This window comes from Calidris pugnax, unplaced genomic scaffold, assembly GCF_001431845.1.
Source record: "Calidris pugnax isolate Ruff unplaced genomic scaffold, ASM143184v1 scaffold44, whole genome shotgun sequence".
Taxonomy (NCBI): domain Eukaryota; kingdom Metazoa; phylum Chordata; class Aves; order Charadriiformes; family Scolopacidae; genus Calidris; species Calidris pugnax.
This window is the reverse complement of record NW_015094506.1, coordinates 50,251,736-50,278,908: the sequence shown is the minus strand read 5'-3', so window position 1 is coordinate 50,278,908 and position 27,173 is coordinate 50,251,736. Positions and strand designations below refer to the sequence as shown.

At 37.9% G+C, this 27,173-nt stretch overlaps 1 protein-coding gene across 6 annotated transcripts in view; it reads left to right on the top strand.

Moving 5' to 3' along the window:
* SEMA3D (sema domain, immunoglobulin domain (Ig), short basic domain, secreted, (semaphorin) 3D) overlaps window positions 1–27,173 on the top strand; it is a 148,460-nt gene that overhangs the window by 102,549 nt on the left and 18,738 nt on the right. For all 6 annotated transcript variants that reach the window (XM_014963798.1, XM_014963796.1, XM_014963792.1 and 3 more), the window contains exons 9-14: window positions 7,740–7,854; window positions 8,289–8,358; window positions 9,581–9,725; window positions 21,720–21,942; window positions 25,007–25,095; window positions 26,950–26,991. In XM_014963798.1, coding sequence (XP_014819284.1) covers window positions 7,740–7,854; window positions 8,289–8,358; window positions 9,581–9,725; window positions 21,720–21,942; window positions 25,007–25,095; window positions 26,950–26,991 — 684 coding nt within the window. The remainder of the gene's footprint in view (window positions 1–7,739; window positions 7,855–8,288; window positions 8,359–9,580; window positions 9,726–21,719; window positions 21,943–25,006; window positions 25,096–26,949; window positions 26,992–27,173) is intronic.

Here is a 27,173-nt window from a genome sequence, read left to right as displayed (position 1 = left end):
TTACTGAGCCTCAGGGAAAATGAAAAAGAAATTGCAGTGTCAAGATAGAGCCTTAAAAACTGGATTATGGAAATACAGCTGCACAGTCTCTGAAGCAAATTCTGGAAATCATCCTAGTTGCCAGAGAGACTCATTGCAGAAGACACTATCATTAACCCACTGGCTTGGAAGTGGGAAGCCTGCAGAGTTAATTGGAGTGGAGTTCCTATGTCTAATCCAAAGCTCCTGACTTCAGAGTGCTTTGATTCAGATGTTTAAATATCTCTAAGAGTAGCAAATAATAACTTTGTGATTTTGAAAACTTTCTGATGTGATAAAATTAACTTCCTTTTACTTTTTGTTTTTTTTCCTGTAAGTACATTTAATATGAAAATGTTGCACAGTTTACAGTTAAGGCTCTGCTGTTGATTGAGTACATTATTGTAAATGCAGACATTTCAGGATGTTCAATTATAAAGGACTCTGTAAAATGTTCATCTACTTTTGTTTTTTTGTCTCATGCTTTTCCAGCTCTCAGCCTGTGGTTGCCAGTGCTGTGGTCACACTGTCCCACACTAGTGACTTTAGGCACTTTTATGTATCCAAGCGAGGAAAGTAATTAACAGGCTTTCACTTCAACCATTGAAGGCAGGTGACTTTTTTTAGAGGAAAACTCCTTCCATCTTCAATGTAAATCACTCTTTGAAAGACATATTTTTCACTGACTATAAAGAGAACTTTGCCCTACTTGGTCCCTGGAATGTGAAATTCAAGACATTCATATATAAGAATGTGAAATTCCAAATGGCAAATGCAGAAAGAAACCAGCCTATCCCAGTACCGTATCTCACACTGCTTCAGTTTCACAATGTTCTCAATGCATTCAAATCATATAAATTCTCATCTCCTATTTGATATTAACTGCATCATCTATCTAGTCACTTGACTTGCCTGTATTTTCACAATCAAGAATGTCACATTTCATAACCTGAAGATTTTATTCTTTGTTTTCTGTTGGTTTTTTTTTGCTTCTCTACATTATTTTTATATCCTTTTAAATGTATTTATATCATATAATTTATATTAAGTATATGTGGAATTTTAGATGAGAGACAGGTAAAGGCAAGGCAAACACACTGGAATAAACTATGAATAGATTATATTCAAAATTTAAGGCAGATTTTCCTGAGAATTCCTTAATAAATTTTTTTGGTTCAGTCATCACCCTTTGCTCACTTCAAATTTCTGTTGAAGTTGGAGGGAAGAGCCTAATGATGGATATGGTAGAGTACATCTACTTTGTGGCAGTCATTGAACAGTTTTGGGGAATATTCCTAATACTAGCTAACCTGTTGGAGGTAATGTTAGCAGGATTGCTGAATGGCCTTGCGGTAAAATGGTGCTAATTTCATCACGTCATTTGTCCCAAACCACATTCAAACCTGCTGTTGTCATCTCCCTGTCTTTACCTGAGCCTGTAAGTTTCTGGCTTTTGTTTTTTTCATGGCATGATTAGTAACAGTCCAGAATTTTTCTTTGCTGTATAGTTAGACTTTCCACTTTGGATCCCATCTAAAGATAATTCAGTAGAAACCTCTGGGTGTGGTGTTTAATTACTCTCCATAGTCAAAATTGACATTTTCAGTAGTGACCCAAACAGTTACACAAGTTTGATGTGAGTACATTGCCATTCTGAATGAAACAACAACAAATCTGCCTGAGGAGCAGGAACTCAAAGCTAAAACACTGTTTTTCTCACTCATAGTTTGGACAGAGGGCTTTTCCACAGTAGATCTGGCTCTACAGTTTTGTAGTTTTTGCTATGGTTGTGATAAAAGACCCTCTTTGCCATTGTCTTAATGCCTAGAAATAAGTGAATGCCCAGAGTAATATCCTTACCCATAGGTCTCCTGTCAGCTTTCCAATAGCACTGAGTCATTTTGCCATACATTCAGCTACTTGAGCTTCATTCTGGTTTCATGCCAAAGCCTTCCCTGGTTCAGTCTTGCTGGGCATTTATTCATTTCAGTCAACAAAGCCAAAAGCAGGCTCAACACTCCTGCATGCTGCTGACTATATAGTTGTGTGCCTCTCCTGCCTAATCCTGCTGTCTAGGTAGGCAAGGACATGGATTAAGACAAACGTTTAGCTTTTCTGTTTGTAAATACTGCCCTAATGATGAGGACCCTTTAGACTTAGTGTCTGACATGATGGGTTTGTCTCAGGAGGGGGAAAATAAGCAGGGAGCCAGGACAAGCTGTGCTTTAGGTTCTAGATATCATTTCAGAATGGTGTTCAGAAATGACAAGTTCTATGGACCAAAAAGCAGTCTGGGTCTCTGCACATCTGTACTCTAGACTAGGAGTTTTCTGTTTCAAGTGGTGATGGCATTGAGCTCTCAAGAAAGATGTGAAAAATGACCATAGGATTCTCTGAAAACAGATTTGCCTAAGGGAAAGCTTAATGTCCAAGCCAAATAAATCTAACACTGCAGAGACACCACACTGACGTATCACCGTGGAAATCAGGAAGGCTGAGTTTATGCTAGGCTTTCTTCATGAGTTGATGTGCAACTCTGCGTGGTTCCTATCAGGGATCCGTGCATGTTTGCACCTTCAACCTTCAGTTCTGTTGTCTAATTATGTTCAAATGATACCACAGTGGCTGAGACCTTGCAAGACATAGTCCCTAGGCTAAAGAATTGCATCATTCTGCCAGGCTGACTTGATAAGGGATATTGCTGTGAGTAAGCATGTGGTACATGGGGCTGAGTCCCACTCAAATCCTTATATTTGGATCAACCAGTTCAAGCAGCAGAAGTACTATACACTAGCAATATCTGCGGTGTCCGGAGGGGCAGGTGCCATCTTATGGGAAGCAGTATGCAGACCTGTAATCAGAAGCTTTCCCCATGAAGTGTACTGTAATCTCATAGAAACAGCAGAATTACTAAGCAGAGTCACCACTCTCACTGTCAGAGGGGGACTGCAGGCACAGAGGTGAGCTGACTTTCCCAAGTGTGCTCAAGGTATCTGTAGCAGAGCAGTCGAAGGTCTAAAATTGCATGCACCTCCTTTCTCTTGTTTATATTGCAAGTGTATTTTTATTCTCTCTCAAGTCAGACTTTGTGTTTGTTGATGGTTTTGGATCTGACCCATAGCCTGCTAAAATCATGGGAGGAATCTTCCATCTGACAACAGCATGGTTTGGACAAGAAATTCTGAACCTGAATTCCTGAAGGAAGAAATCTTACTCTCCTGTGTTAGGTCAACACCTAACAGAGTCAGGTAGGGCCAGAATATGCAAAGTAAAATGAAAAAAAATTTAAAAACCCTTCAAACTTGAAGACAGAAGTCCAAAGAAGATTGTTAGCTGTTTCTCCATTTATAGAGTTTGCTAGAAGAGGGGTTTTTTGCATAAAGTAAGGCTTTGCTGCAGGGAGTGTGATTTGTTGCTGGTGGCTTTGTAACATAGCTAGGCTTCACACAAGAGAAGGGCTCCAGGGCCTTTTGCAGTTTCAGCACTTTTCCCCCTCTGTTCTCCAGCATTTGCTTTTATTCAGGCCAGCAATTCACTTTGGATGGTCCTTCTGTACATCTTGCCACTGGCCCTAATTAATAACCTGCTTCTAGAAATTCCACTCATTGTCTTCTCTTTTTTTTTCTTTTTCTCTTTTTTTTTTTTTTTTTTTTTATTTAAGAGGCTTTTCAGGATAATTACTGTCTTTAAAGTTTTATGAATCACACCTTTTGTTTTTTTTTTTTTTTTTTTTTTTTTTTTTTTTTTTTTTTTTAATTTAAGAGGCTTTTCAGGATAATTACTGTCTTTAAAGTTTTATGAATCACACTGTTTGACATCTTTGATGTTGATTGATTTTCAGAAAAATGCACTTTTTGTTCTAATGTTCAATTTGTCACTGTTACTTACACACAAATAAGAGATTTAAGGCCCCAAAGATGCAGATGTTCTTTAGCTTTGTTGCCATCTGTTTTCATGCCTACTGGATTCCAAGACTAACGTTTGTGCATTTTAATGAAGCTACATTTATATGATATATAAGATACAATAGAATGCAAAATAGATACAACAGAAAGTCTTAAATATAAGTTGATTTTTAAATCACTTGTTCATAGAGCAATATTTTTGTGATTATTTTTATTTTCATGATAAACTTTTCTTTAACTAGAGGGTTTGAAAAACCTGTTGTTTTGCTCAGTTACACATAAATCGCAGATCAGAAAAATGAGATTTTTATGGAAGTCTCCTGAGAAAGGCAGATGATATGACCTTAATTTAATTCAGAAATTCTACATTGTGGCATTCAAACAGCACTCTTCCTGAATGTCAGAAAGCCATACACTTACCTGTGCTCATTGAAGTTGTGTATCAGATATTTGAGTTCTTCATGTAGTTTGGTAGAAACCTGAATTCTTACTCCAAACAAATTATTTTTTTAGAGCCTGCTCATTGAAAAGAGTTGAAATTTTAGGATTTCTATAGAATAAAAATCTGTCCAATTTGTTAAAATCATATTGGTTTACTTCCCCATTTATCTAGATAATGCCTGTGTTTAAATCTTTCTGATATTTTTTGGTAATATTTCCTCAACAGGTGACAGATTGAACTGCCCACCCTCTAGTTGGCAATTATCTAAATCTCTAACTCAGGCAAACAGAAGTAACCAAGATTTTACAGGCATTTCTTTCTGTTAAAAAGAAGGTATTTCAGGCGGAAGTGTTGGTATCTGTTACAGCTTGTGAGATTACAAAGCAGTAAGTGCTAATTAAACCTCTATTTATATTCAAAAAGAAATATGCAGTCCTAAGTGCCTTCATCTGTACTGTAACGAAGTTTATAGTAAACACTGCTAATCCAGTCCTTAGAAGTGATATTTTGGGAGATAAGATTTCAGATACTGGTGGCTGCTCATCTGTTACGAGTAGATTAGCCATATTTTTGGAATGAAAGACTTGTTCATGCTGCCTTCCCCTCATCTCAGCACTTAAATTTGTCTTGTCTTCTTGTCTCATCTCCCTGAAACGTTTAGTGTTCTTTGTCTTCAGTACCAGTATCTCTTGTCCAAAACCATTTCAGTTCATCCAGTTTACCATACACTTCCTGCAGAGTTGAGGTAAATCAGTAAATCAGTTCAGCTGTCTGCTTAGGATTCTGTAACTTTGTGTTCGAATCCTTATTTCTTTTCACCTACGCACTGACTGGCATTTGCTTTGGTGATTTTTCTCTCTTCCATCCGTTTTTTCTAATCCACTGACTACCCAACCTGTACATCTTATGATATTAATGCCATGCTCTACATCCAGCTCACAGCATTTGAGCACACCAGTGATTCATTGCAGGCAGATATTATTAAATAATTTTTTACATAGAAGAGACAAAACTGAAAAACAAACAAACAAACAAACAAAAAAAAAAACCAAAATGTCTTCCTTATAAAATATACATTTTGTTTCATTCAGCTATGGCCGTGGTAAGAAGCATGTTGGGAGGTATGTCAGCATATTAGATGTGCAACTGTCTAAATCAGTGAAAGGTCATTTCAGTCTCTGCATTTCTGCACCATAAATGTTTCACTCTCTGGCCTCAGAAGGACTTGGTAGATGATGGAGTGCTGGCTGATCTTTGAATTCCCCTTGCTCCTTTATAAACTGCATGATGTTATTGGCAACTTTTGGTTATGTAAGACACACCTAGTGAATGTCTCTTCTAATGTCTCTTAAATTCAAGTAACTTGGTTAACATTGTGTCCTGGCTTGAGAGTGAGGAAATATGGATACATCTTAAATCCAGTGGAATCTTACACTTGAAAGCACATAGCACTTGCTAAGACTGCTTCCTTTGAGCACAGTATTTGGTTCACACTACTCTTTCGGAACTCGGTAGAACTACTGGTATATTTAAAATAAGCTTTTGCAAAAATGCTCTTTTGGATCATGACTTAAGGGTGGTAACACACAAGTATGTATTTTCTCATCTCTTGCAGAAGCTGAACGCCTGCAACAACAGGAGCAGGAGTTAGGCAAGGGTCACTGTTCCAGTCTAGCTCTGTCACATCTTGCTTCCTCTGCCCTTTCTGATCCTAGCCAGGCAGTTAGAGGCATCTCAGGGTCCTGTGATGCTGCACCGCGTCCACCAGAAATCAAAGTGGAAGCCCTGCAGTGCAAGAATTGCTTAGCTAAGAGGAAGGAAAAACTTAGTGCTTCTTGCTTTATAAGATTCTTTATTGCATCTTTGTAATTGTTTGGCTTTAATTACACCACAAAGTTTATCTGCTGTGCCTTTGAACAGAACACACACATGCAGAGCTGTTTCTTCCTATTGGCTTCAGGCTGCTAATTTTGACACCTTTGTAATAAATCTGTTGGCTAGATGCAAAGCTTCAGGCTTGGCAGGACCTCAGGAAATCAAGAAAGGAGGTAGCAATTCTTGTAAGAACAAGAGTTCCAAAGGCGATAGATTAACAGGAATCGTTTCCAACTGAGTTAACCTATTTAAAAGTAGCAAGTACATGAAAATGGAATATGGTTAGAGTGCATTACCAGAGAAGTGTTACTCCTTGTGAAGTGAATTTCAGCACTTAAAGCCATCTTTCTGAATGCCTGTAATATTTATGATACAGCCCTGAAGGACCAAATGCAGTCTATGGAAATACCACATAATTTCCACCACTCAGTGTTTCCTACTGGCTGGTGCTGTTCCTTCAGAGTTGCAAAACCAATTAAAAAAAATTCATTACTCCTAGAGAATCCAGAGGAAATTAATATTTATGACCAAATTTGTGATGCTTAAATTTACAGCACAGATCCCCTAAGCTTCAGAGTTTTTCAATGAAAAGAAGTAGGCACCTTCATGGGATAATTCAGAACCTATAGCTGGGACACTGCTATGGTGATAGCATTTCTCTCAAGGGTTTGAATTCTTGGTTCCTGCTGCAGTATCATTGCTTTTCAGTTTTCAGTATGAAAAAAAATAAGGAGGCCCAAGTAGTACTGCAGAACCTGAAGTGGACAAATAAGTGTAATTCAATAGATTTTTCATGTACTCAGTGGGACAAGGTAACCTCCTAGTTCCAGTTTCCACAAATTTAAGACTTTCTTTAAGATACACTCTCCCCACACCCCTCAACAGATCCAAGTCAGATGGGTAATTCAAATTTCAAGTGACCCTTTATAGATTTTTTTCTTTCTCCAGTGACTAAAGGAAATTTGAGCATGTATGGTGATGTCTTGAAAACTCAGAGTAAAATAAATTTTTTAAAAATCCCTTTTGTGGATGATAGACTGATATTTCCATAACAATGATTATTAAAATAGTATGACTGTTTATTTCCTGGAATCTGTATCTCTCTGTACTATGTACACAAAACAAACAGTGCAGTATTTACATTGCAAGAACTCCAAACTTTTCTCTTTTGAGAAATCTATCTAAAAATGTTTTGTATTTTTATTGGGTTTGTAAAGAATTCTTGAAGAACAAGTAACTGCAAAAATTAGCATCACAGGGAACAAGAAATAACATGCTATAGATGTATTTTCACAGCATTTCAGCTGTAGAGCTAGTGAGAGAACTTTGCAAACAGATTTGAAAAAGAAAAAAAAAAAGACTTTGTTGTTGTTCTGATAATATCAAACTGTGGCATTAGACTGAAGAAGCACAGTCAAACTGCGTTACCACCAAATATCATTCATTAAAACTCTTCTTATTTGTTAATATATAAGTATTTTAATTTTATTTTTTTTTAGAATGATATGGGAGGTCAGAGGAGCCTAATAAACAAGTGGACTACTTTTCTGAAAGCCAGACTTGTGTGTTCAATACCTGGTCCTGAAGGAGCAGACACACATTTTGATGAGCTGCGTAAGTAGATTTATCTTTAATGGTCAGTTTTGACATCAGTATTGCTTGGGGTTTTTTTGTTGTTTGTGGAAGCACTATGTCTTGTTCTGATTTTACTCTTCTTCCAAGCAGTGCTGGTAATATCTCTGACTTTTTGTCAGACATTACAACTGAAATTACAACTGAAATTAGTCTGATCAGAAATCAGAATTAGTCTGATGGAAAATATTTTCACTCCAAAATCTGGAAAGTGAAAATCTGATTCTTTCTAAAAACCAAACTACCTGCAAATGGAGAAACTTCAGAATATTAGCATAAAGTCACATGGCAGAAATTAAAATTCAGACAAAAATAAAGTTTTGCTGTATATTTTCGAATCTCCAGTTTATAAATGGTAATTGCAGAAATATTCAGTGGATGTTTAATTAAAAAGCCCAACACTTTTCCCATTGCAGAAGATATATTCTTACTGTCTACAAGAGACGAGAGAAACCCATTGGTATATGGAGTCTTCACTACAACAAGGTATGTGTTAGGATCATGTTTGCCTCTGGAAACAAATGCTGAAGATCTTACTCAGGTCTTTTATTAAACCCTTCTATTACTAGACCCTGATTCCTGAGAGCAGCGAGAGACTGCCTGAATAAGGCTTGCAATATTGAGGCTGTAGCCATTAAGGACAATATTTTTAGAAATGGAAATAATAAATTATGTCCCTAAACCTTTGTATGCCTGATTTTTGAGAATGATTGTAAAAAGTAATGAAAATTTAACAATCAAAAGCCTGCTGGCATATTTCAACCTTGTCAATATTTGTCATATTTCAACCTTGAATTTACAAATTTCAATTGTATTTATTGAACAACCAATAGTTACTCTTTAAGACTAATCATTGTTGTGAAGCATTATTTCTGTAAGAAACTTGGAAGAATAACCCATCTTTATCTCAGTGGGATAGATTAATTAATGAATGAACCTCTCAGCTGCAATAGTGAGGTGTTCTGTATAGAATTGTCAGAAAGGAAATAAATATTTCTTGCTTTTGTCTTCTTGTCCTTCGAATTTAGTGTAAATAAAGACTAGCCAAATGCTGAACAGTATGAGTACAATGAAGAATTGCCAAGGCACTCCTGAACTCAGAAGCAGGTGCCACAGTGGCTCCATAGAATATATAACCACATAAAATATTTGAAACTGAATGAAATGTTGCACAATGAACAAAATGGCATATGAATTAAATAAAGTGGATTTTTTAAAGACAAATACATTTAAAAAAAGGAAAAAGACATAGAAAAGAAATAAATGCTTATTTCTATCTCTTTTTATTTTCTGTCCAATGCAACTTGTAATTCTCAGGCACCATCACCTGTAATATCACTAACATATGGACTTCCAGATGTGAACACATTGTAATGGAATATTCTTCATTTGCAGAAAATCAAAATTGCTAATAAATGATAGCTGGAAACTGCCAGCCACTAGAAAAAATGACAGTCTATCAAGTGGTCCAAAGGCTAAGTCCAGGTTTCAACCAAGCAAAGCTTTAAACTGTAATGACAGGGACACTAAATATCTGTAGCTGTTAGACCTGCACACACTGTCTGTTATTTAGCACCACTTATATCAACTCTCAGGTGTAGGATTGATCCAAACCCCATCAGACTTTGTGGAATTAACTAGTTCACTGGATGAGCTATACACTGAAGAGGTTTTCACAGCATTCATATCTATCCACCTTCTTTTTCAGCTCTGTCTTCAAGGGCTCTGCAGTGTGTGTGTACAGCATGGCAGATATCAGAGCTGTTTTCAATGGCCCTTATGCTCACAAAGAGAGTGTGGATCATCGGTGGGTACAATATGAAGGTCGCATCCCGTATCCCAGACCTGGTACAGTAAGTGTCTCCTTAATTACATACTTCTATTTTTACTCAAAAGCAATCATACTTTACGCCCCTCCCTGGATTGGTAATTTATATTTTCCACTCAGGATGTTTCAAATTATCCTCTCAACCCTTTCCCTTCTGTTGACAGCTCAGCCTTCTACCTACCCTGTAGGTATATAAATATACATTTTTCCATGTGTCTGAGATAACATTGTGTACAGACTGTCTATTTCCTGATTGTCTCTCGTATTGTAGTCTCCTACTGTACAGCTGTATTTCTATCTGTTGGGACCACCTCTAAGGCATCAACACTTCATAAAAAGTGAAAGGCATTTCTTTATGGAGTATTAAGTTATGATGAGGCATTTTATTTCAAGTCTTGTATTTCTGTTATCTTTGTGTCTGTTATAATCCTGATCTTTGAGATATAGTCATTGATTATATTACTTGTGTTTGTGCATGTATTGTGTTTTGAAGTAAAGTAAGGAGTTAGTTGCTGGAGATGTTATTTGATGAAAGATAAGGGATAGGAAGAAAAGAGACTTTTAACATCTGGAAGCACTTCTAAATCCAGGTCTTCAGATGTAACAAATTTTCAGATGTAACAATCAGGCCAAAATGAAGAGGGAAATATTGAAAGTTTATTGAAGAATTACTCCCCCACTTATGTCTTGGTATTTAACTTGAAAAAGGATGGATCTACATTACAGCTGAGGGAGAAAATAGTATTTTCAGAACTGCATCTGATTTTAAAAAGTCATCACAACTTTGAGCAACTCTTCATATGTACAATGTAAAAGAGCAATGGTTTAAGAACAAGATAGATACTGCCCAGGATAGTTTTACATTATCGCGGTCATGTATTCAGTGAAGCAGTACTATGGAGCTGCATAAATCCAGCGGAGGCCTGAGTTACTGATGTTGAACTGCAGCTGGTACCTTGCCTAGAAGCCACCTGGCTGTTTCTGCACATCAGCACTGGTGTAACCTTTGCTTCAAGTCACATTTTCTAGCTTATTAGCTCTTCTTTTCACACATTTTCCTGTGTCTCTATGTTTTATTCATCACCTTTCCAATGGACTCTATTACATGGTCCAAGCCTATGCTGCTTTCTGCACTCAGTGGTCCCAGGCTTCAGCAGATCGGGTCCTGAGCTCCAATTCCCTCCTTTCAACTGCAGACAAGTTGCAGAGGGCAGCTCTCTCTACAAAGACCAAGGCAGCTCCAGAGATTGATTTGGCCTGCCTAGGATCTGTGCTGCTGCAACAAATGCGCTCCTAATTTAGACATTTTAGGCACTGTAGGCTTACGCATCTCTCTCTCACTCAGAATATATGGTGCCCCCAGAAAAGAAGATTACTTTTTTTTTTTTTTTAAACATGTGCAACTCCATTACTGGTTAAGAAGTGCAGATGCGTTTAGTTTTAAGTACAAAAATGGTGCCAGTGAGAACAATAGCTGGTCCCATGGCATCTAAAGAGATTAAAATAACTCTCTTAAAAAACTCAGAGAGCCCCATAAGGATGAACACTCTGCAGAGATAGACGGGTCATAAGCTCATTGCATTTTTGAGTGTATTAGCCATCACATGGTTGAGCTGGGATTCACAAGGAAGGAAACATGTCATGCCGAAGCATGTCAATGCTGATCTTTATCACTGATTTAAATATCCATGCTTGCAAGTTTTTTAAAAGTTGTACAGTTTAAAGCTAAACGGATATTTTCCGTAAGCCGGCCCTTACCTCTCCAACTGCTTCCTTTAAGCACCTGATAACAGTTGTGAGAAAATGGTCTCAAAAATCTTGAGGACCTTTATATCAAAGTGGATATCTGTAGGAGTTTGTCTGACAAAGGACTGAAAAGGGAAGTGGATTTTACTGAAGAAACCTCTCGGAAGAAAGATATCTGTAATTTTTGCTATGTAGATAAGGTAAAAGTATTACTGCATAGTTATTTATCTTTTGTCTTAGTGAGCTGGACTACTCTCAGACTTCAACATACTTCAGGCTCAATTTAATATAGAGTATTGAAATAAGTAGATTCATGCCATGCCCTTATCTTATAATGAGCTGTGCCAAACCTCTGGATAGAAACAGATTTAGGCTGGGATCTAAAAAAGCAACACAGTGCTTAAAGGCAAGGAAAAGAAACAGCATGCTACACGCCTGCAAAACACTGAAGTGCAAATGCTGAAATGCTCTTCCTTGAAGATTAATTTCATCATTTCTTGACAGCTATGGGGTAGTTCAGGAACGGTCAGAACAAAATCAACAGAGATAATCTACCCTTTTTTTAAGTTACTAGAAGATTTTTGAAATTTAAGCTCAACCTAAGCCTACAGTTAGAATAGCCAGCACTGCCCGGATTTTATACTTCTTATATTTTAAGTTACTGGGAAAATCTAAAAATGGCTATACTAGGAAATGCACTTCCTTTGATGTTTGTCTTTGAGAGAAGCATTGACTTCCTTTCAGCATTTATACAGAAGCAGGAGACTGCTTACCCTAATTTAACTTTCTGCTCAGCCGCCTTTATCTCCTAAGTAAATAAAGCTGTTCACTATAGAGGCTGTGACCACTTTGATATCGAAATTTTGACAAAATGTTTCCTGTGGCAATTTGTGTCAGAGATAAACTCCCAACATGACCATGATATCATGCCTTCGCAATGCTGGGCGGTTTGCAGGCAGCAGGAGCCCCTGCCTGCCTGGGGTCCCAGCGTTGTAGTGGGCTCTGCCTGCCCTCTGCTGTCCTTGGGAGACCCCTGAACAAGGATGCTGGGGATCTCCAACAGGGTCCACATCACTGATTCTGCAAAATATACAGCTCTTTTACTCTTAACTTCTCCCAATGATATTAAAGAGCAAGTATAAATAATGGGAATTAAACAAACACAAGGCTTCGAATCTATTTCAATTTAGATACTAAAAAGAAAAAGAGACAAAAAAAGCATCCAGCGGGCAGCCCCGCCATGAAGGGTTGTTTGAAAGCCAAGGGAGCTTTTGCTCTGACTTCTTTAGCTCTTTACAAATTGGGCCTGTATATCTGCAGCTGTCCCCAGATAACAAGTCCACTTTTCTTGCAGTCTCTTAGGGTTTTACCCAGGAAATTATCCATTGATAAGAAATCATCAAGGACTTTCTTTAAAATGTGTTCTGAATTCTGAAACAGAGTTTTCATAATGTCTTCTCAGCAATCACAGAAGGCATTTGAACAAGATTTTCAGTGAATTTGGATGAAAACCCATTTCTAGCCTATTTATTTAGCTATCAACATTGCAGTACCAGAGCAATTCACAGTGCCCATTTGGATATTCTGATGGGATACAAAGAAGTCAGCTTTATTTCACTGGTGGTGAGTAAATGTCATTGAGGTCAGATTTTTAGAGGAATGTCAGTGTTTAAAGATGCAGATTAACACTTAGTCTGATCTGCTGCAGTACCTACGACTCTAAACTCTCTAGAAGGCAACACCAAATATTTTTGGTCGATCTGGATTTTTTGCTAACTGATTTGCTAAAGGTTCAAAACAAAGCTCTGGATCAGCAAAGTAAGGTTCTGGCAGTCTAATTCACTTCTTAGCTGCAAGAAGCAGCAGCCCAGCACATTACTTTTGTCCATTTGAAAAGTTTTATGACTCAGCTCTTTCCCACTCCAGATCTGAATACGGCCCTGAGCTCTTGAATTCTTTGTGTGTTTTTTTAAAACAAGTTCCCTTTCAAGCCATCAGATTCTCCTGTGATCTTTTTCATCTTTTTCTCTCTATATTGCTTTTTCACCCTTTTTTCAGTGAAACCCTGTCCTTTATTTCTTCTGCTAATCCAGTGCACAGGCTGATTGAGATGTGGTGTCCATCCCATTGGGACTTGGCTGAGCCACAGAGAAATACTGCCTGCCAAAAAGCCTCCCCCTGTCCTCCTGTCTGGTTCGTTTTGCTGCTTTAATAAGCATGTTCATAAAACATTGAGGGTTGCACAGGTTTCCCTTGTTATTTTTAGACTTATCTTCCTCTTCCACCTGATCTTTTATAGGATAGACTGCATTCTTTGCTTCTCCAGTTCCTCTCTCCTTTGATCTCCACACTGTAAATGGGGCTGCTTAATTAAGTGAAATGTTTCACTTTATGGGTTTATTTTCCTGAGAAAGCCTCCTCCGCCTCCTCTTACTTACCAACCTGTTTTCTCCAACATGAATCACCTTTCAATTTCTCTTGAAACTCTGCGAACACAACTTTCCCACTGGCAGAGGTTGGCAGAGAATTGCAAAGTGTCACCTGCAAAGTCAAGTCCACTCACCCACCTTGTCTCAACCCAGTTAGCCTCAGATTAATGGTCTCTTATGTCAGTCTTTTATATTGACAACACAGGTGTGTTAAATGGAAAAGAAATACAAAGTGCTCAAGACAAACACTGGAACAGTGTAGAACAAATCTCACTCATCCAGTGGCATGCAAACTCTACCTTAAAAATAGCAGGGACCTCAATTTATTTGTAGGGATTTGTTTGTTTTGTTCGTGCTTTTTGTGGTAGGGGTGGATTGAGGTTGATTTCATTTAAAATTTGTGCTCTTTGCTTGTCTCCTGCAGAACTTAACTCATTCCCCTGTCTCCTACTGTCTTCCAGTCTTACTCTGAGTAGCTGCAAGTTTAGCATGAAAGGCTCCCTGCTGAGTGCCCAGTCCTTCTGGCACAACCAATCCATCCTGTAGAGAAGCACTAAGGCTTTTTGCTGGCATGTCCAAATGCAAAATGTATTGTGCAACTCTGATCAGACTGCAGAAAAGAAGCCACATGGTAGTTAGGCCACTCAGGAACCCAAGTTTTATCTTCAGAATAGCTTATGGTTGAATCTTCAATGACAGATAACTGCCTAGGCCCTGAGAGTCATCTCTCAGATGTCATCTAATCCACAGAAGATCATAAACCATAAGTACCCCATTTGTACTTGTGGACATCTTGGAAACTCACATCAGTTCTCCGTGTTACATCTTAACCCCTCAGGATTCAGACTTTGTGTTTGACTATAAACTCTACAAATAAAGTTAAATGTGTCGGATGTGTGGTAGGTCCACATTTAACACAGAAATAGCTATTTGAAGGTAGTTCTTCTGTTTCTCTGCTTTTTGTTTGAGGCATCAGTGATCGGGGAACTTGTTTACATTGTAGGAGAATGCTGACTACAAGGCCATATCTCCTTGCTGGTTAAGTTTTTTGTTCACTGAGAGCTTGGGAGAAAAGGACCCATGGTTAATTCATTCCCTCTGAGGGTCTTGTGCTCCAGTTCCATTTAACATAAAACAGAGAACTTTTCAGAGGAAAACAGATCTTCTCCCTCCCTGGTTAAAATCTGTGCAACATTCTTACTACTAATTACCCCATGAAGAGTGAAACACCTTCAGTAGGAAGGTGTGAGGAGCTCCGAGGATGGCTCTGGTCCATGTGCCTGGAAAGGAGGAGCACCTCCCCTAAGAGGGAAGCCCAGAATAAGACATCTAATTCCCTGATATGGGAGATATTTAAGAAATATTTCAGTCCTTAATGTTTCACACTGACTACTTGAGATGCTCCCAAGACAGTGACTTGCTGGGGTGGTGCTTAGTTCTCCTTGTGAAATGTATAAAATTTCCCGGCCTAGACATTGCAAAATCCACCAAGCAGATGCCTGCTGCACTCAGTATTATCAAGTCCCTGTTGTGTATCTACACTATGTGTGTTTGAGTCTCATTGTTAAGTGGGTCTAAGGCTCATTGTGACAAGTCACTTTTAAATTGGGATTTTCAACACACTGGAAATAGAAAACCTTTTCAAGCTCACAGGGAATGGCATTCTGTTTTAAAATTGTCAGGAGACAACAATACTGCTGAACTTACGATGCATCATTAAATTAAAAGTATATGGTTTTACATACCTTATAGCTAGATTCCCAAAAAATTGTCACAATTTCAATGGGTGTAAGATCCAGCAGCCATTACTGACTTCACTGGATGGTGTGAAGCACTAAACATTTGGCAAATTGGAGGTTTATTTAGGAGCCTAACTTTTGCACCAGCTTTTGAAAATCTTGGCCAGGGTTCCCAGATAATGTTAACACAGTCACACCGTATGTCTCAGTACTGTGTGATATCTACACATCCAGAATTCTGCTAAACTGCAAATTTAATGACAAGTGAAAAAAACAGAAAACTTTACATACGCACACTAAGTTAGTGTGTATTTGTTTTTATTTTAGAGATATTAGCCCCAATTTTCCACCTCCTGATTACATTTGGATACAAATTAAAGGTGGAGGAATAAAAAGGCATCTTTACAGATCATCTGGGATTCTAGGACTTTGTCCAGGCTGATTATTGTCAAACTGAGCTCACACAGAAGGCACTGGAAGAACTCTAAGTAACAATTGAATTGATTCTTTAAAAGTTTTGTGCCACAGAGTTTATACAGCAGTTGAATAGAGATGCTATTAGCACTTCTAACTTTGTTTCTGTTCTGTTTTTTCCTTTTTTTTTTTTTTTACTTTTCATTTCTTAACATATATATTTGTATTGAGTTATCATTCATGACAGTGAAGGCCTAAGCAACATCAGAAGAATAAATTATATAAAGAATAAGTTTCTTGCAGGATTCTTATCTAGCAGTACTAATTTAATATGATTAATTTTTCTTGATGTCAGCTGCCTAGAAGTAAAGCATCAAATCTGAGCTAGTTGTTTAGACTTCTCCATCAGAAAGAAAGAGACGAGCACCTCCTCTCCTCAGTTCACACATAGCAAAGATAAGAATCGAGTCTAGGTCAGGTGAAATGAATTCCACCCTGTTGCATAAGCAGAAGATGATGGCATAGCACAATGATGGTGTTGCAAGAACTTTTATGGAGCTGGATTATCTTGTAGTCCACATGAAACAGTAGGTGGGAGTAATCCAACCTACTCCGGTGGTGACATTTGATATAAATGCAAATCTTTCATTGTCTCCAGTGGGAGATGTCAAGTATCTGAGACAGCATCTGGTGCTGATGACGTGAATAAATGTCCTCTATGAACTGGGCAGAGAACACTGATGCCCTTATCATGGGACATGCAACAGGATGTGAACTCACATTTTCAGAGGTGAAAGGCTGCTTCACTCACCCACTTTTATCATCATACATCCTATTGATTGCTATGAAAGGAAGCACAAGCCTACAGGAATTGTTCTGCAACACTGGGTGGACACAGCTTTAAACAGCTGCCTGAGGACTTTGCCAAAGGGTGGCCAAAATGAATTTTTCATTCCCCTGTTCCATCCATCATGCCACAGTGAGTGATGCCTCTGGAAATAACTCCCTTGGCCAAGCATAACAGGGTCACACCTGCCCAGCGGTTCCTGGTGGTCATGCTGTCTTAGGATGGGATCCAAAGCCCACTGAAAAGCTTGTTGACTCAAACGGATCTTTGGATCAGGTCCTTCCTCCTTGTTTCTAGTAAATTAGCTGTGCAAGCTGGCAGAGATTTCCCTGTATCATGCATGGTAGGGTTTGGGCCTTTGGGATTACTGTAACAACTTTATAGTTCCATATTGGTAGACATTATATCCTAGTTGTTTTTAGTAAGTGATGTCATTGCTCTCATCTTCCTCCATTGATGAGTTTTTGGCAAACATCTTGGACATCTTTAAGATGCATAGGGCTATTTCCCTTTTTCACATAGAAATGAACTTCTGGGATTGAGCTGTGAATAGGTAAGCAATCAGCAAATTTCCAGAGATGCAGACTGTCACTCAGAGTAGTGAGTGAGAAAAAGAACCACAGAAAATGCAGAAGAGTCAACCTCTAAAACTCAGTGAGAGGGAAAAGAATTATTGCAAGGTTGGCGTCATGAAGAAGTGAGTTTATTTCTCATCCTATATAGAGTAAATTGATCCAAATTTTGATCCAAAAGCAATTAAAGCACACGTATTTCTGTCTTATTGATTCCTACAAACAGTCCCTGCAAAGATAAACATGCTTTTAAAATCAGTAGGGTTTTTGAGGTCTGATTTTAGTATAGGTGACGAAGACTCAGACCTTTGTTGTTCTAAAGCTAAGGAGAAATGTTCATTCCTGAAGAAAGTGTGCATGTGATTTGGTTTCTGTGTAGTTATTGTACTGTCTGAATCTATTCTCCTGTATTATGTTTCACTATTTTTTTACCGCAAGGTCTAAAATCTAAAATGTCATTTCCTTTTTTTTTGTCACACCCCTTCTGTAGTCTCTTTTGCTATATAATTCAAAAGTATGAATTTCTTAGTGAAATTATTCAACTGATATTATCTTCAAAACTTGAGCTGACTAAGCCAACCTCAAGTTGTAACCTTGCAAAGACTTTAATTTTTGAAAACACAACAGAAAATAGAACATGGGAGATCACACTCAGCAAGTCAGAGGGTGACATTCTTACAGAAATGCTGGCATAAACCCCCTAGGGATAACGCACTGCAATATATGCTTCCAATTTAACTGTTTTTTCAGTAGTACTTTCATCTTCTTTTTCACTTGTATTAAAGTATTTTCAAGGATGTCTTTTGAGCAGTTATCACTGGATAATAGTACAAACCTATCTTTGTTTTCTTATCAGTACTTTCACAGCCGTACATTAAAATTGTATATTGAAACAAAATGATTGAATATGAGATGAAATATATCCTAATGTAAATTGGCACAGGTTTACTATGTACAGGAGACATTTTCAAAATCTCTTAGGTGATTCAGGAGCCTAAACCCTATTTTCAGCATATAATTTCAGAGCGTTTATGAAGATAAGGATGCAGAGGCTTAACTCTTATGGATTGAAACAATGCTAAGCAAGTGGCACTTACACAAAATCTGTTAGGTCTCTAAATAGCCATAAAAATCAGTCCAAGCAAGGACTGAAAATAAATCACTGAGGCTACATTTCTACCAAAGAAAAGCAGAAATCAGGTTCAAATGCAGACCCACAGTCACTGTTTAATGCTAGTGCAGGCTTTGCCATAGCTTATGCATGCTCCAGCTGATAACCTCCCAGACAATGCTGTGACAGTGTTTGAGGCCTAAGGTAGATGAGGGACTGCCCTCAACAGGCATTTCAGATGTGGCCATAGATGTGGATGTAGAACATCAGCTGGTCTGTGCTTCACTGGCCTGTTTTGTTTCTCAATAGACAGGTAACCTCTGATACTTCGAAGAATATTATCCTCAGTCAGAAATTGTTGTTTAATTGGTTGCTATTGTCTTTGAATTTAGGGTATGTATACAGGTGCATATTCATATAGAACTGTATATGATGAGATAATTCTGCATTTTATTAGCTGTAATTACTGCCTGGAGAATTCATCCTTAGGCATGGGTACTCAACACCTGTACCTGCTGGGAGGAGGCTACATTCCCTTTTTAGCTGCATGCGTCCCTCAGCCCAGGCAGAAAAGGAGCAGTGGAAATCCAAGGGAGAAAAGGGTCCAGGCTGGTCCTGAGCCTGTGGGGAAGGATTTGCTGCTAATGGATGAAGTTGTGGCTTCTGTGAGTTTGCCGTCAATGGAGGAGGAACATCCTCAGCTCTTGGTGCTGTGTGTGTTGTTCCTAATGCATGTTTTGGATAATGCCAAACCTTACATCATGGAACAAATCCAAGCTGCAAGACCTTAACTGGCACCATAAATTGAACGTGTTAAGCTGGAGATTTGGGAATGTGAACTAAAGTCTTCTCTGTCAAAATTAGCCATGAAGGAGGATTGTAGAGCAACTTCACATCAAATCTTAACTTTTTCCTGGCAGACTACAAAGGCATTATTTAATCACATTTCTTCACAGACTGGGTTATGGCTCCACCTGGCAGAAAACACAGGGATTACTTACTTGGAAATAATGTTAACAAAGAAGCAATCAACAGTTAATATGTAAAAGTTAATATGTCACCAACTGAAATAATGTTTCCAGTTAGTCTTACTATTATCCAGGATTTATAGTGCCCAGTAACAAATTTAGATTCCTCCAGATTCAAAAGGGAAGTTTGCTCAAACTCAGATTAGAGACTAAATGTAAAACAAGGGATGGAAAGGAGATAAAACAGCCATGGGAAGGAAAGCAGAGACAGGTGGCCCTGAGAGATGATGGTTCACTGACATGACTGACCTTGCAAGTGTGTTCCTGGGCTCACCCCGAAAAGCAAAGGTTTCCAGGTGGTCTTCAAGCAAGATCTGTGAGAGCCAACTTAACTTTGTGTAAGCCAGAGAGAGCTGAATTGATTAGTTTGTCAGTATGGGTCGAATAGAGGTGGGAGTCAACCCCAGCAGTGAACGAGTGACACTGGAGAAGTGTCTGATGGAGTGATTGCTGTAGCAGTGGTCTGGACCAGAAGAGCATGAGACACTGCAGTTCAAAGCCAGAGAAAAGGATGCTGCAACAGCCAAGCCATGGGCCTGGGCAGGAGTTTCAGCTATTCAGATGAGTACAGAAAATCACTTCTGAGAAATACAGAGCTACAGGGACCGTCTGGTGCCTGGAGAATCTGCCTTTATTCAGATAAAAATAAACAGAAGACACAGGAGATGCAGTCTACTGAAAAGTTATGGCCTCTAATTGCAGGCTGTATACAGCAAAAAGGCAGAATTGGGTGTTTCAGTCTGGAAAAATGAACATGGTTATTCTGCCCCAGTAGCTCTGAGTGAAGCTGTCAAGAGAAATCAAACTTTTAGTCTAACATCAGGGAATGCTGGTGAGGAACTTGCCCAGTTCTGGTTCACTACATCAACAGGGCAGAAACTCAGCCTCCCTAAGAGGAGCAGAAATACTAAAAGCAGAAAAACTTGGATCTGTGAGAAGATCCTGCGCTTTCAACACTTGCGGTTACCGCTTGGTAGCCACCAGAGGGCACTCTAGACTTGCTGTTGGACATCTATTACAGAGACCTCCACTAGTTTGTTCAGCGTGAAGCAAATGTAACTGCATGTTGGTACCTGTGCTTTGAAATGAGAGCTAGACAGCATGACATGTCTCCCTCACTCCAGGCTTAATTTTCTTTGTAAAATATCTAACATTATAAGACGCCCATAAGTGGGGCTGGGAACAAGTAGGTGAAATTCGTTGCAGATGTACTTGAGCCCATCATGAAAATTTCTCAGGTTTTAAAGCAGCACTTTCAAAAAATGAAGTAATAGTGATGAAGTGCTGCTTTGGGATGAGAAAAAATCACTGAACAACCTGATTTCTTCACATGTTTTCTCACAGAAAACTTGATTTCAACTTGAATATGGATTGAATTTGTGACTTATTCATAAGACCAAATTTCCAAAGTGGCTTACACTGCTGACATTATGGTATTACATACAAGTAGTTTTTCACTATTTAAAGAAAAATTAGATTTTTTTTTTTCTATATTATAGATTGTTTATGGCTAAATTTTGCTGGGTTTTTAATGCTGTCTTCTTTTCCTGAGTATCTTAGAGAAGCTAAGAAAGTTCACACTCTCTCTAAGTTTTAATTTAGATTATCAAAATCTCTGACAGAGAAAAAAAAAGAAAAGCTTATAAGAATTTTTCTTCAAAGCTTGCTATATATATATAGGTAGTTGCGGGTGTGGGCATATAACTAACAGGAATGGAGGATTTATAATTCTGTGTAGTACTACTAATGAGAGATGAACAAACTAACAAGTTTGGGGTGGTTTTGAAAGATAAAGGAGAATAGATGTGAGCAGGACAAAGAAAAATGAAGGGGAAAAGCTTTTATGGAGAGGTTAAAATTAAAAGAGAAGAGGAATGAGTGGAGTAATGAGGGAGAAAACAACCCTTTGAAGAACCAGAGGAGGACACACCACCAGTGTGCTCCCACACTTTCAAATCAATGCCGAGTTTTTCAAATGTAAATCAAATTACCAACCACTGGCAAGTGTGCTTTGCAAACTGAAACAGCTGATCTGGACCAGACACCTTTCCTGCCACACCAAGTAACCTGCAGATTAATTATGCTTCTTTCCTAATATTCCTTTCATCTTCTTGTTCTCTCCCTTTCATTCAGTGTCCAAGCAAAACCTATGATCCACTCATAAAGTCTACCAGAGACTTTCCCGATGAAGTCATTAGCTTTATTAAACGCCACCCACTGATGTACAAATCCGTTTACCCAGTGACGGGAGGACCCGTATTCACTCGAATCAATGTGGACTATCGTCTGACTCAGATTGTGGTGGATCACGTCATGGCAGAGGATGGGCAATATGATGTTATTTTCCTAGGAACAGGTAGGAGAAAGGACTTCCGCTATCATTTTGCACAAAACACATTCTTTAAGAACACTTTTACTCCCAACAGGTCCTGAATAAACCTGTTGATTAACATCTTTTAACTGCACATGCAACTTTGGGAAGCATTTAGATGGTCCTGATTCTGTGCAGGTCTTCATGCAAATGCGAAGATTAATTTGTCAGCTCAAGTGATTGCTACTATTGGGATTATAATGCCACCTGTCCACAGGTGATAAACCAGTTAAGGGTCAGAGTACCTGGACTTTCTTAACCTCTGAGTACCATTCAGTACTTGTCCTGACATCACATGGCAATCTGGCTCAAATTCTGGCTGGCAGCACATCCATAGTCAATTAAAAGAAAAAATAATTAACCTTAATAACTTCAAGGAGTGCTTCCTGTTGTGAGTAGTGACATGGTGCTTCGACATTAAATCTCATCTGACATTGACCACCTAAGAAAGATTTAAAATTGAACAACAATTCCACTTAAATACTTTTAAAGATGTTACTTACAACATGAATGGCTCCAAGAGGACCAGGATTGAACAGAGAGGTGTTAAACTACTCTGTCTGGGAAGAAGCATGCTTTCCAGATTTTTCTATGGATAATTATGTATCTATTTACATTTTTATGATACTTATATGCCTTAAGGAAAAAGTCTAGTTTTACCATAGTAATTAAATTCGGAATTACTGGATGAAACCCAGCAGCATGCTATGCTAAGAAATATTAACATACCTATTCATAACTTTTCTGAAGTAATAATCTACCATCTTACTCCACTGGAATTTCTTGACCTTAATCCACAGTTTGACATTTTCTCACCAGTGATAGGTCTTATAAAGCACTGGTAGATCTGAAGGCTTAAATAAAAAGGTCATGGCCATTATCGCCATCTCAAAGCAGGTGAAACTAAGGTACATGGAGGTGAAAAGGTTTCTCTGAGGGCAGTGGATGAGCTACTCCCATGAGCTGCAGGGAAAATTAGATTTCTCTTGGAATGCTACCCCAGTGCTGTTGGGTTGCACAGCATTTTATCTGGCCTATAAGCAAATTTGGTATCATACAGAGTATGACAGAGCTTGATAGATATGGATATTCTGAAGTGATTTGGGAAAAGGAGTGAATTGTCACAGAGCGTTGCCTCTTAATAAGGATGGTTTGTCTCAGCCTTCAGGAGCTTCCCAGCTGCATTATCACACATGTAAGTCCAGAGACAGAGTCTCTCTTGGACCACTTATGTATCTCAGTTTAATCCCTCTCACAACTCTTGTCTTCCAAAAAAATGATGGTGTGAGAGTCCTTCTATGATCCCCACAAGTCAAGTACAGTGGTGTCAGAGAGCACAGTTTCATAAAAAAGAAGATTAAAGTGCTGTTTGCTCCCCTGCTGCCTGAGAAGGCTGGGAATGAGCTTTAGCCATGATGATGGAAAAAACTTCTTGCTTTCTCAATGCAATCTTTAACATAGTCAACAGAGAAGGAAAGGAAGCACGTTCCCAAGCTGTAAGGTGCCTAGAATATGTGAGTACTCACTAAATATTACTTTTCTTCTGATAATAGTGAGAAAAAGTAATTTAAAACTTAGCTGTCTGAGAAGATGAGTCCGCTAGTTAAAATGTACACAATATTCTCTTAGTGGGTATCGACATTGCTTTAAAGTGTTTTCTACCCTCCACTATAAAATTTTTCATAGGAATGAAATTCTTTTGAAAGACCAGCAACTCCAATATTCCAATAAGTTACTACCCTACACCAATACTAATTCTTTCCAAGTAAGTGCTTTGTTTGGGAGATGTCAAGGCCAGTATGTACCATGCAGTCACTAGGTGGCACTCCATAATACACAGATAAGTATTTATCTGCAATACTTCCCTTAAAAGTGAGTTTTGTTTTCTAGAAGCACATGTTTTTGTTCTATTTTATCCTCTAAACTCCTCCTATGGAAAAAATAAACTCAAAGATGAAATTTCAAATATTATATAGAGAGACTGAATACAGATATACCAAATAACCCAGAAGATTTTGAGTAGCAGAAGATCAGAAGCTTGTTATATGTTTGAATATATGCAACCAACTTGTACACAAGCTCTAATACATAAGGCAAACTGTAATACTTTTAGCTTTGATTGGTAATGCGATCTTCAGTAGTTTAGGAAAACAAGAATGAAAATCTCATTCTTTCCATTATAATGTATTATTTTTCATCATTTCAATACTATGCATAGTGCTTAGGACTAAGCTGCACCATGTAATTTCCACACTGCACAGCCCCGCAGCCCATCCACTTCCCCTGAGCAGTTTTTAAGGGTTCTTTTTAAGACCATTCAAGATTCACCACTGCGTAATGGTCTGAGATGAAATGAGCAACTATATTTTTCACCAAGTAGGAGTTCAGGTTAAAATTGATTGATAGATTTAACTTTAAAAAAAAACCCAGATAAATCCAAAGAAGTAATTTCTGTAATGATCAAGTCAAGACTTTGATATTGAATGGAGATTTTGTTCAAAAATGTCCCTAAAAATGAAAAGGTAAATTTAAAAAGTGCATTACTTAACTCCCCACATTAAAATGAAACCCACTTCTGTTTAAGGCACTATAGTGGATGAAAATTAATTCTGTAACAAAGAGGAAATAATTTTCTGCCAATTTAGTTCCCTAAGCTGAATCTCTTTGAGGCCAGATGGACCCCAATTCACGTGCTTGTCTGTGTTTGTGCATTTGCATTGGTGTAGAGGAGAGTTAGACAATCTCTGCCAGGAGCAGCCTACAGTTGTGTTGGCTCAGCCATACAGTACAACCATAAATGTATTGTATAGAGCTATCTAGGCAGCAATAGATGCAGATAGGGATGGATTTTGATTGAAGGCTACATCTTTGATGCATTAGCTTTATCTTCAGGTCTAAGTTTTTAGTTTATCTTTTTAACATCGGTTACAGAATCAGCTGTTTAAAAATGAAAAGAATCTGAGATCAAGTTGTGATGAAGTAAGAAATGGAGTGGCACATACATACTGAAACATAACTTTGGGTTTTACATGATGAATGTTTGTTTCAGACATAGGTACAGTCTTGAAAGTTGTGAGTATCACAAAGGAGAAGTGGACTAAGGAGGAGGTGGTCCTGGAAGAGCTGCAGATATTCAAGGTAAGCATTAACAGCAACAACATCAATTAAATATTATTCAGGGGACTATAAGGCCCAAACTGGCTTTGTCAGTCTGGTTGTTTGTTTACTGGAACTAGTTCAAGTTTCCAGAGGGACACTATGTAAATATTTAAATGCCTTGGTATTCTTTGAGTAAAAGTCAATTGAAAAAAGTCCAGAACCAAACAGACCATGATTTTTCAAACTTGTAGAAAGTCTTATTTAAGCTGCCGTGTTCTAGTTTGAAATCTCATTGTGGGCCTCAATTTTTTTATTAATAGTATTTTAGGTTTTAATGCCAATTTTTCTATTGTCTTGGCTTTGGGACTATTCTTAGTACAATTATAATTTTTTTAAAAACAGACAAACAAAATTCGACAGATACAGAGAATTCTTTAACAACTTTCAGAACTGAAAACATAAAGAAAATAAAACACAGTTAGTTTTGATTATCAATGTGTTTTACTTTTATTGGTGAAGGCTGACTCAACCTTTTTGACCATTTTGCTTTGGTTATTCTGTCTGAGTGTTAAACAAGAAAAGTAACCAGAATCCTGCTAACACCAATGACTTCTTCATAAATAGAGCTTGTAAAAAAGCCCAAACCTCCTTTCTGTTGCACAGGCACAATTTCTGATTAACCTCAGTCCTGGTGAGGGAGTTGACGTCAACATATCGTTACAGTAGGAAATTGAGACCTGTGTCAATTGAGATCTTCCCCACTGATTTTCATTTAGTAGTTCCTTCTTCATTCTTTGCATTCTTAATTTGATTTTTTTCTCATTCTGTGTAGTTCTTCAGTTTTCACCTTGCTTTTTCATCGCATTTTATCTGCATTTGTGGCATTTTGATTACTTTCTCACACATCCTGTCTCCTATGTGCTGTACAAGGTCTTAGCCAGAATTTCTGCCCATATTAAATAAATAAATTTGTAACTTAGAGGCAGTGTTCTCCAAGTGTAAGGAAAGGATTTTTAATAATTATTTCAAAGACTGTATTTCTCCATATGCCTTTTGATATTTTGATGAAAATTTGATTTAAAGGATCTCTGTATCTTCTTCCACTGTATTGGTCACCAATTACAAACATCACTTTGAAAATTTCAAGATTACTTAGTGGCTTGCCAAGTAATCAGCAGTTTCAGTATGTGCACCAATTTGCTGCATTCTTAAACCATAACGTCAAGGGCAAATGTACCATATCATATTTAAAACAACAAAAAAAAAAAAGTTATTTTTTTTCCTGCTCAGCAGGCATTCCTTCATGTTTTTATTGGTAACATTTATAACTGTTACCTCTATGTTTTTGAATCAAGAAAATTGAAGGGGATGAAGGGCTGAAAAAACATCCCTTATTTCCTTGAACTGCATTAACATTAAACAATGGGCTTAGGTTAATCATCTTCTATTAGGCAACAGATAATACTCTGAGCTTTGTCCTGTTCTTACATCAGTCACTGGCAAAAATTTCACTGTCTCTCATAGCAGTGAAATACATCCTGGTGCAGAGGATCTGCCTATGTATCCCTTAAATGCCACCTAAGCCTTTCAAATAGTGCTTAATAAGAACTTGAGTTGATGTGAAGGCTCATTGCCAGTCAGGATGGGATAGATTGCAAACTCTAAGAATTAAAGTCAGTTGCCTCATAAGCAGCAGGGAAAATTTATGGGAGGTATTTTTGGAGGTTTGAGTTTAGTGTTTTTTGGTTTTTTGTTTTTAACATTTATTTACACCAAGAAAATTGATCTGTAATTTTATTAAATACTTTTTTATGTTAAATTCTGCTCTTTTTTTTTTTTTCATTAAGAACAGGGAATGTGTAAACTAATGCACCTTACTAATTGGTTTTTCAGCATCCTTCATTTATCTCGACCATGGAGATTTCTCAGAAGCAGGTAATCACAAGCTCATTTAATTACTGCGGGATATGTGGTACACAGAACACTTAGCTTCTTATTTTCAGGTGACACCTGTTACTTACTGGCCAAGCTTTCCACGGGTGACTCTTAAAATATATCTGGAAAGATGGAGACATGTTTGAACTTGTTTGCCTGCCTAATTCACATTTGCTTACAAA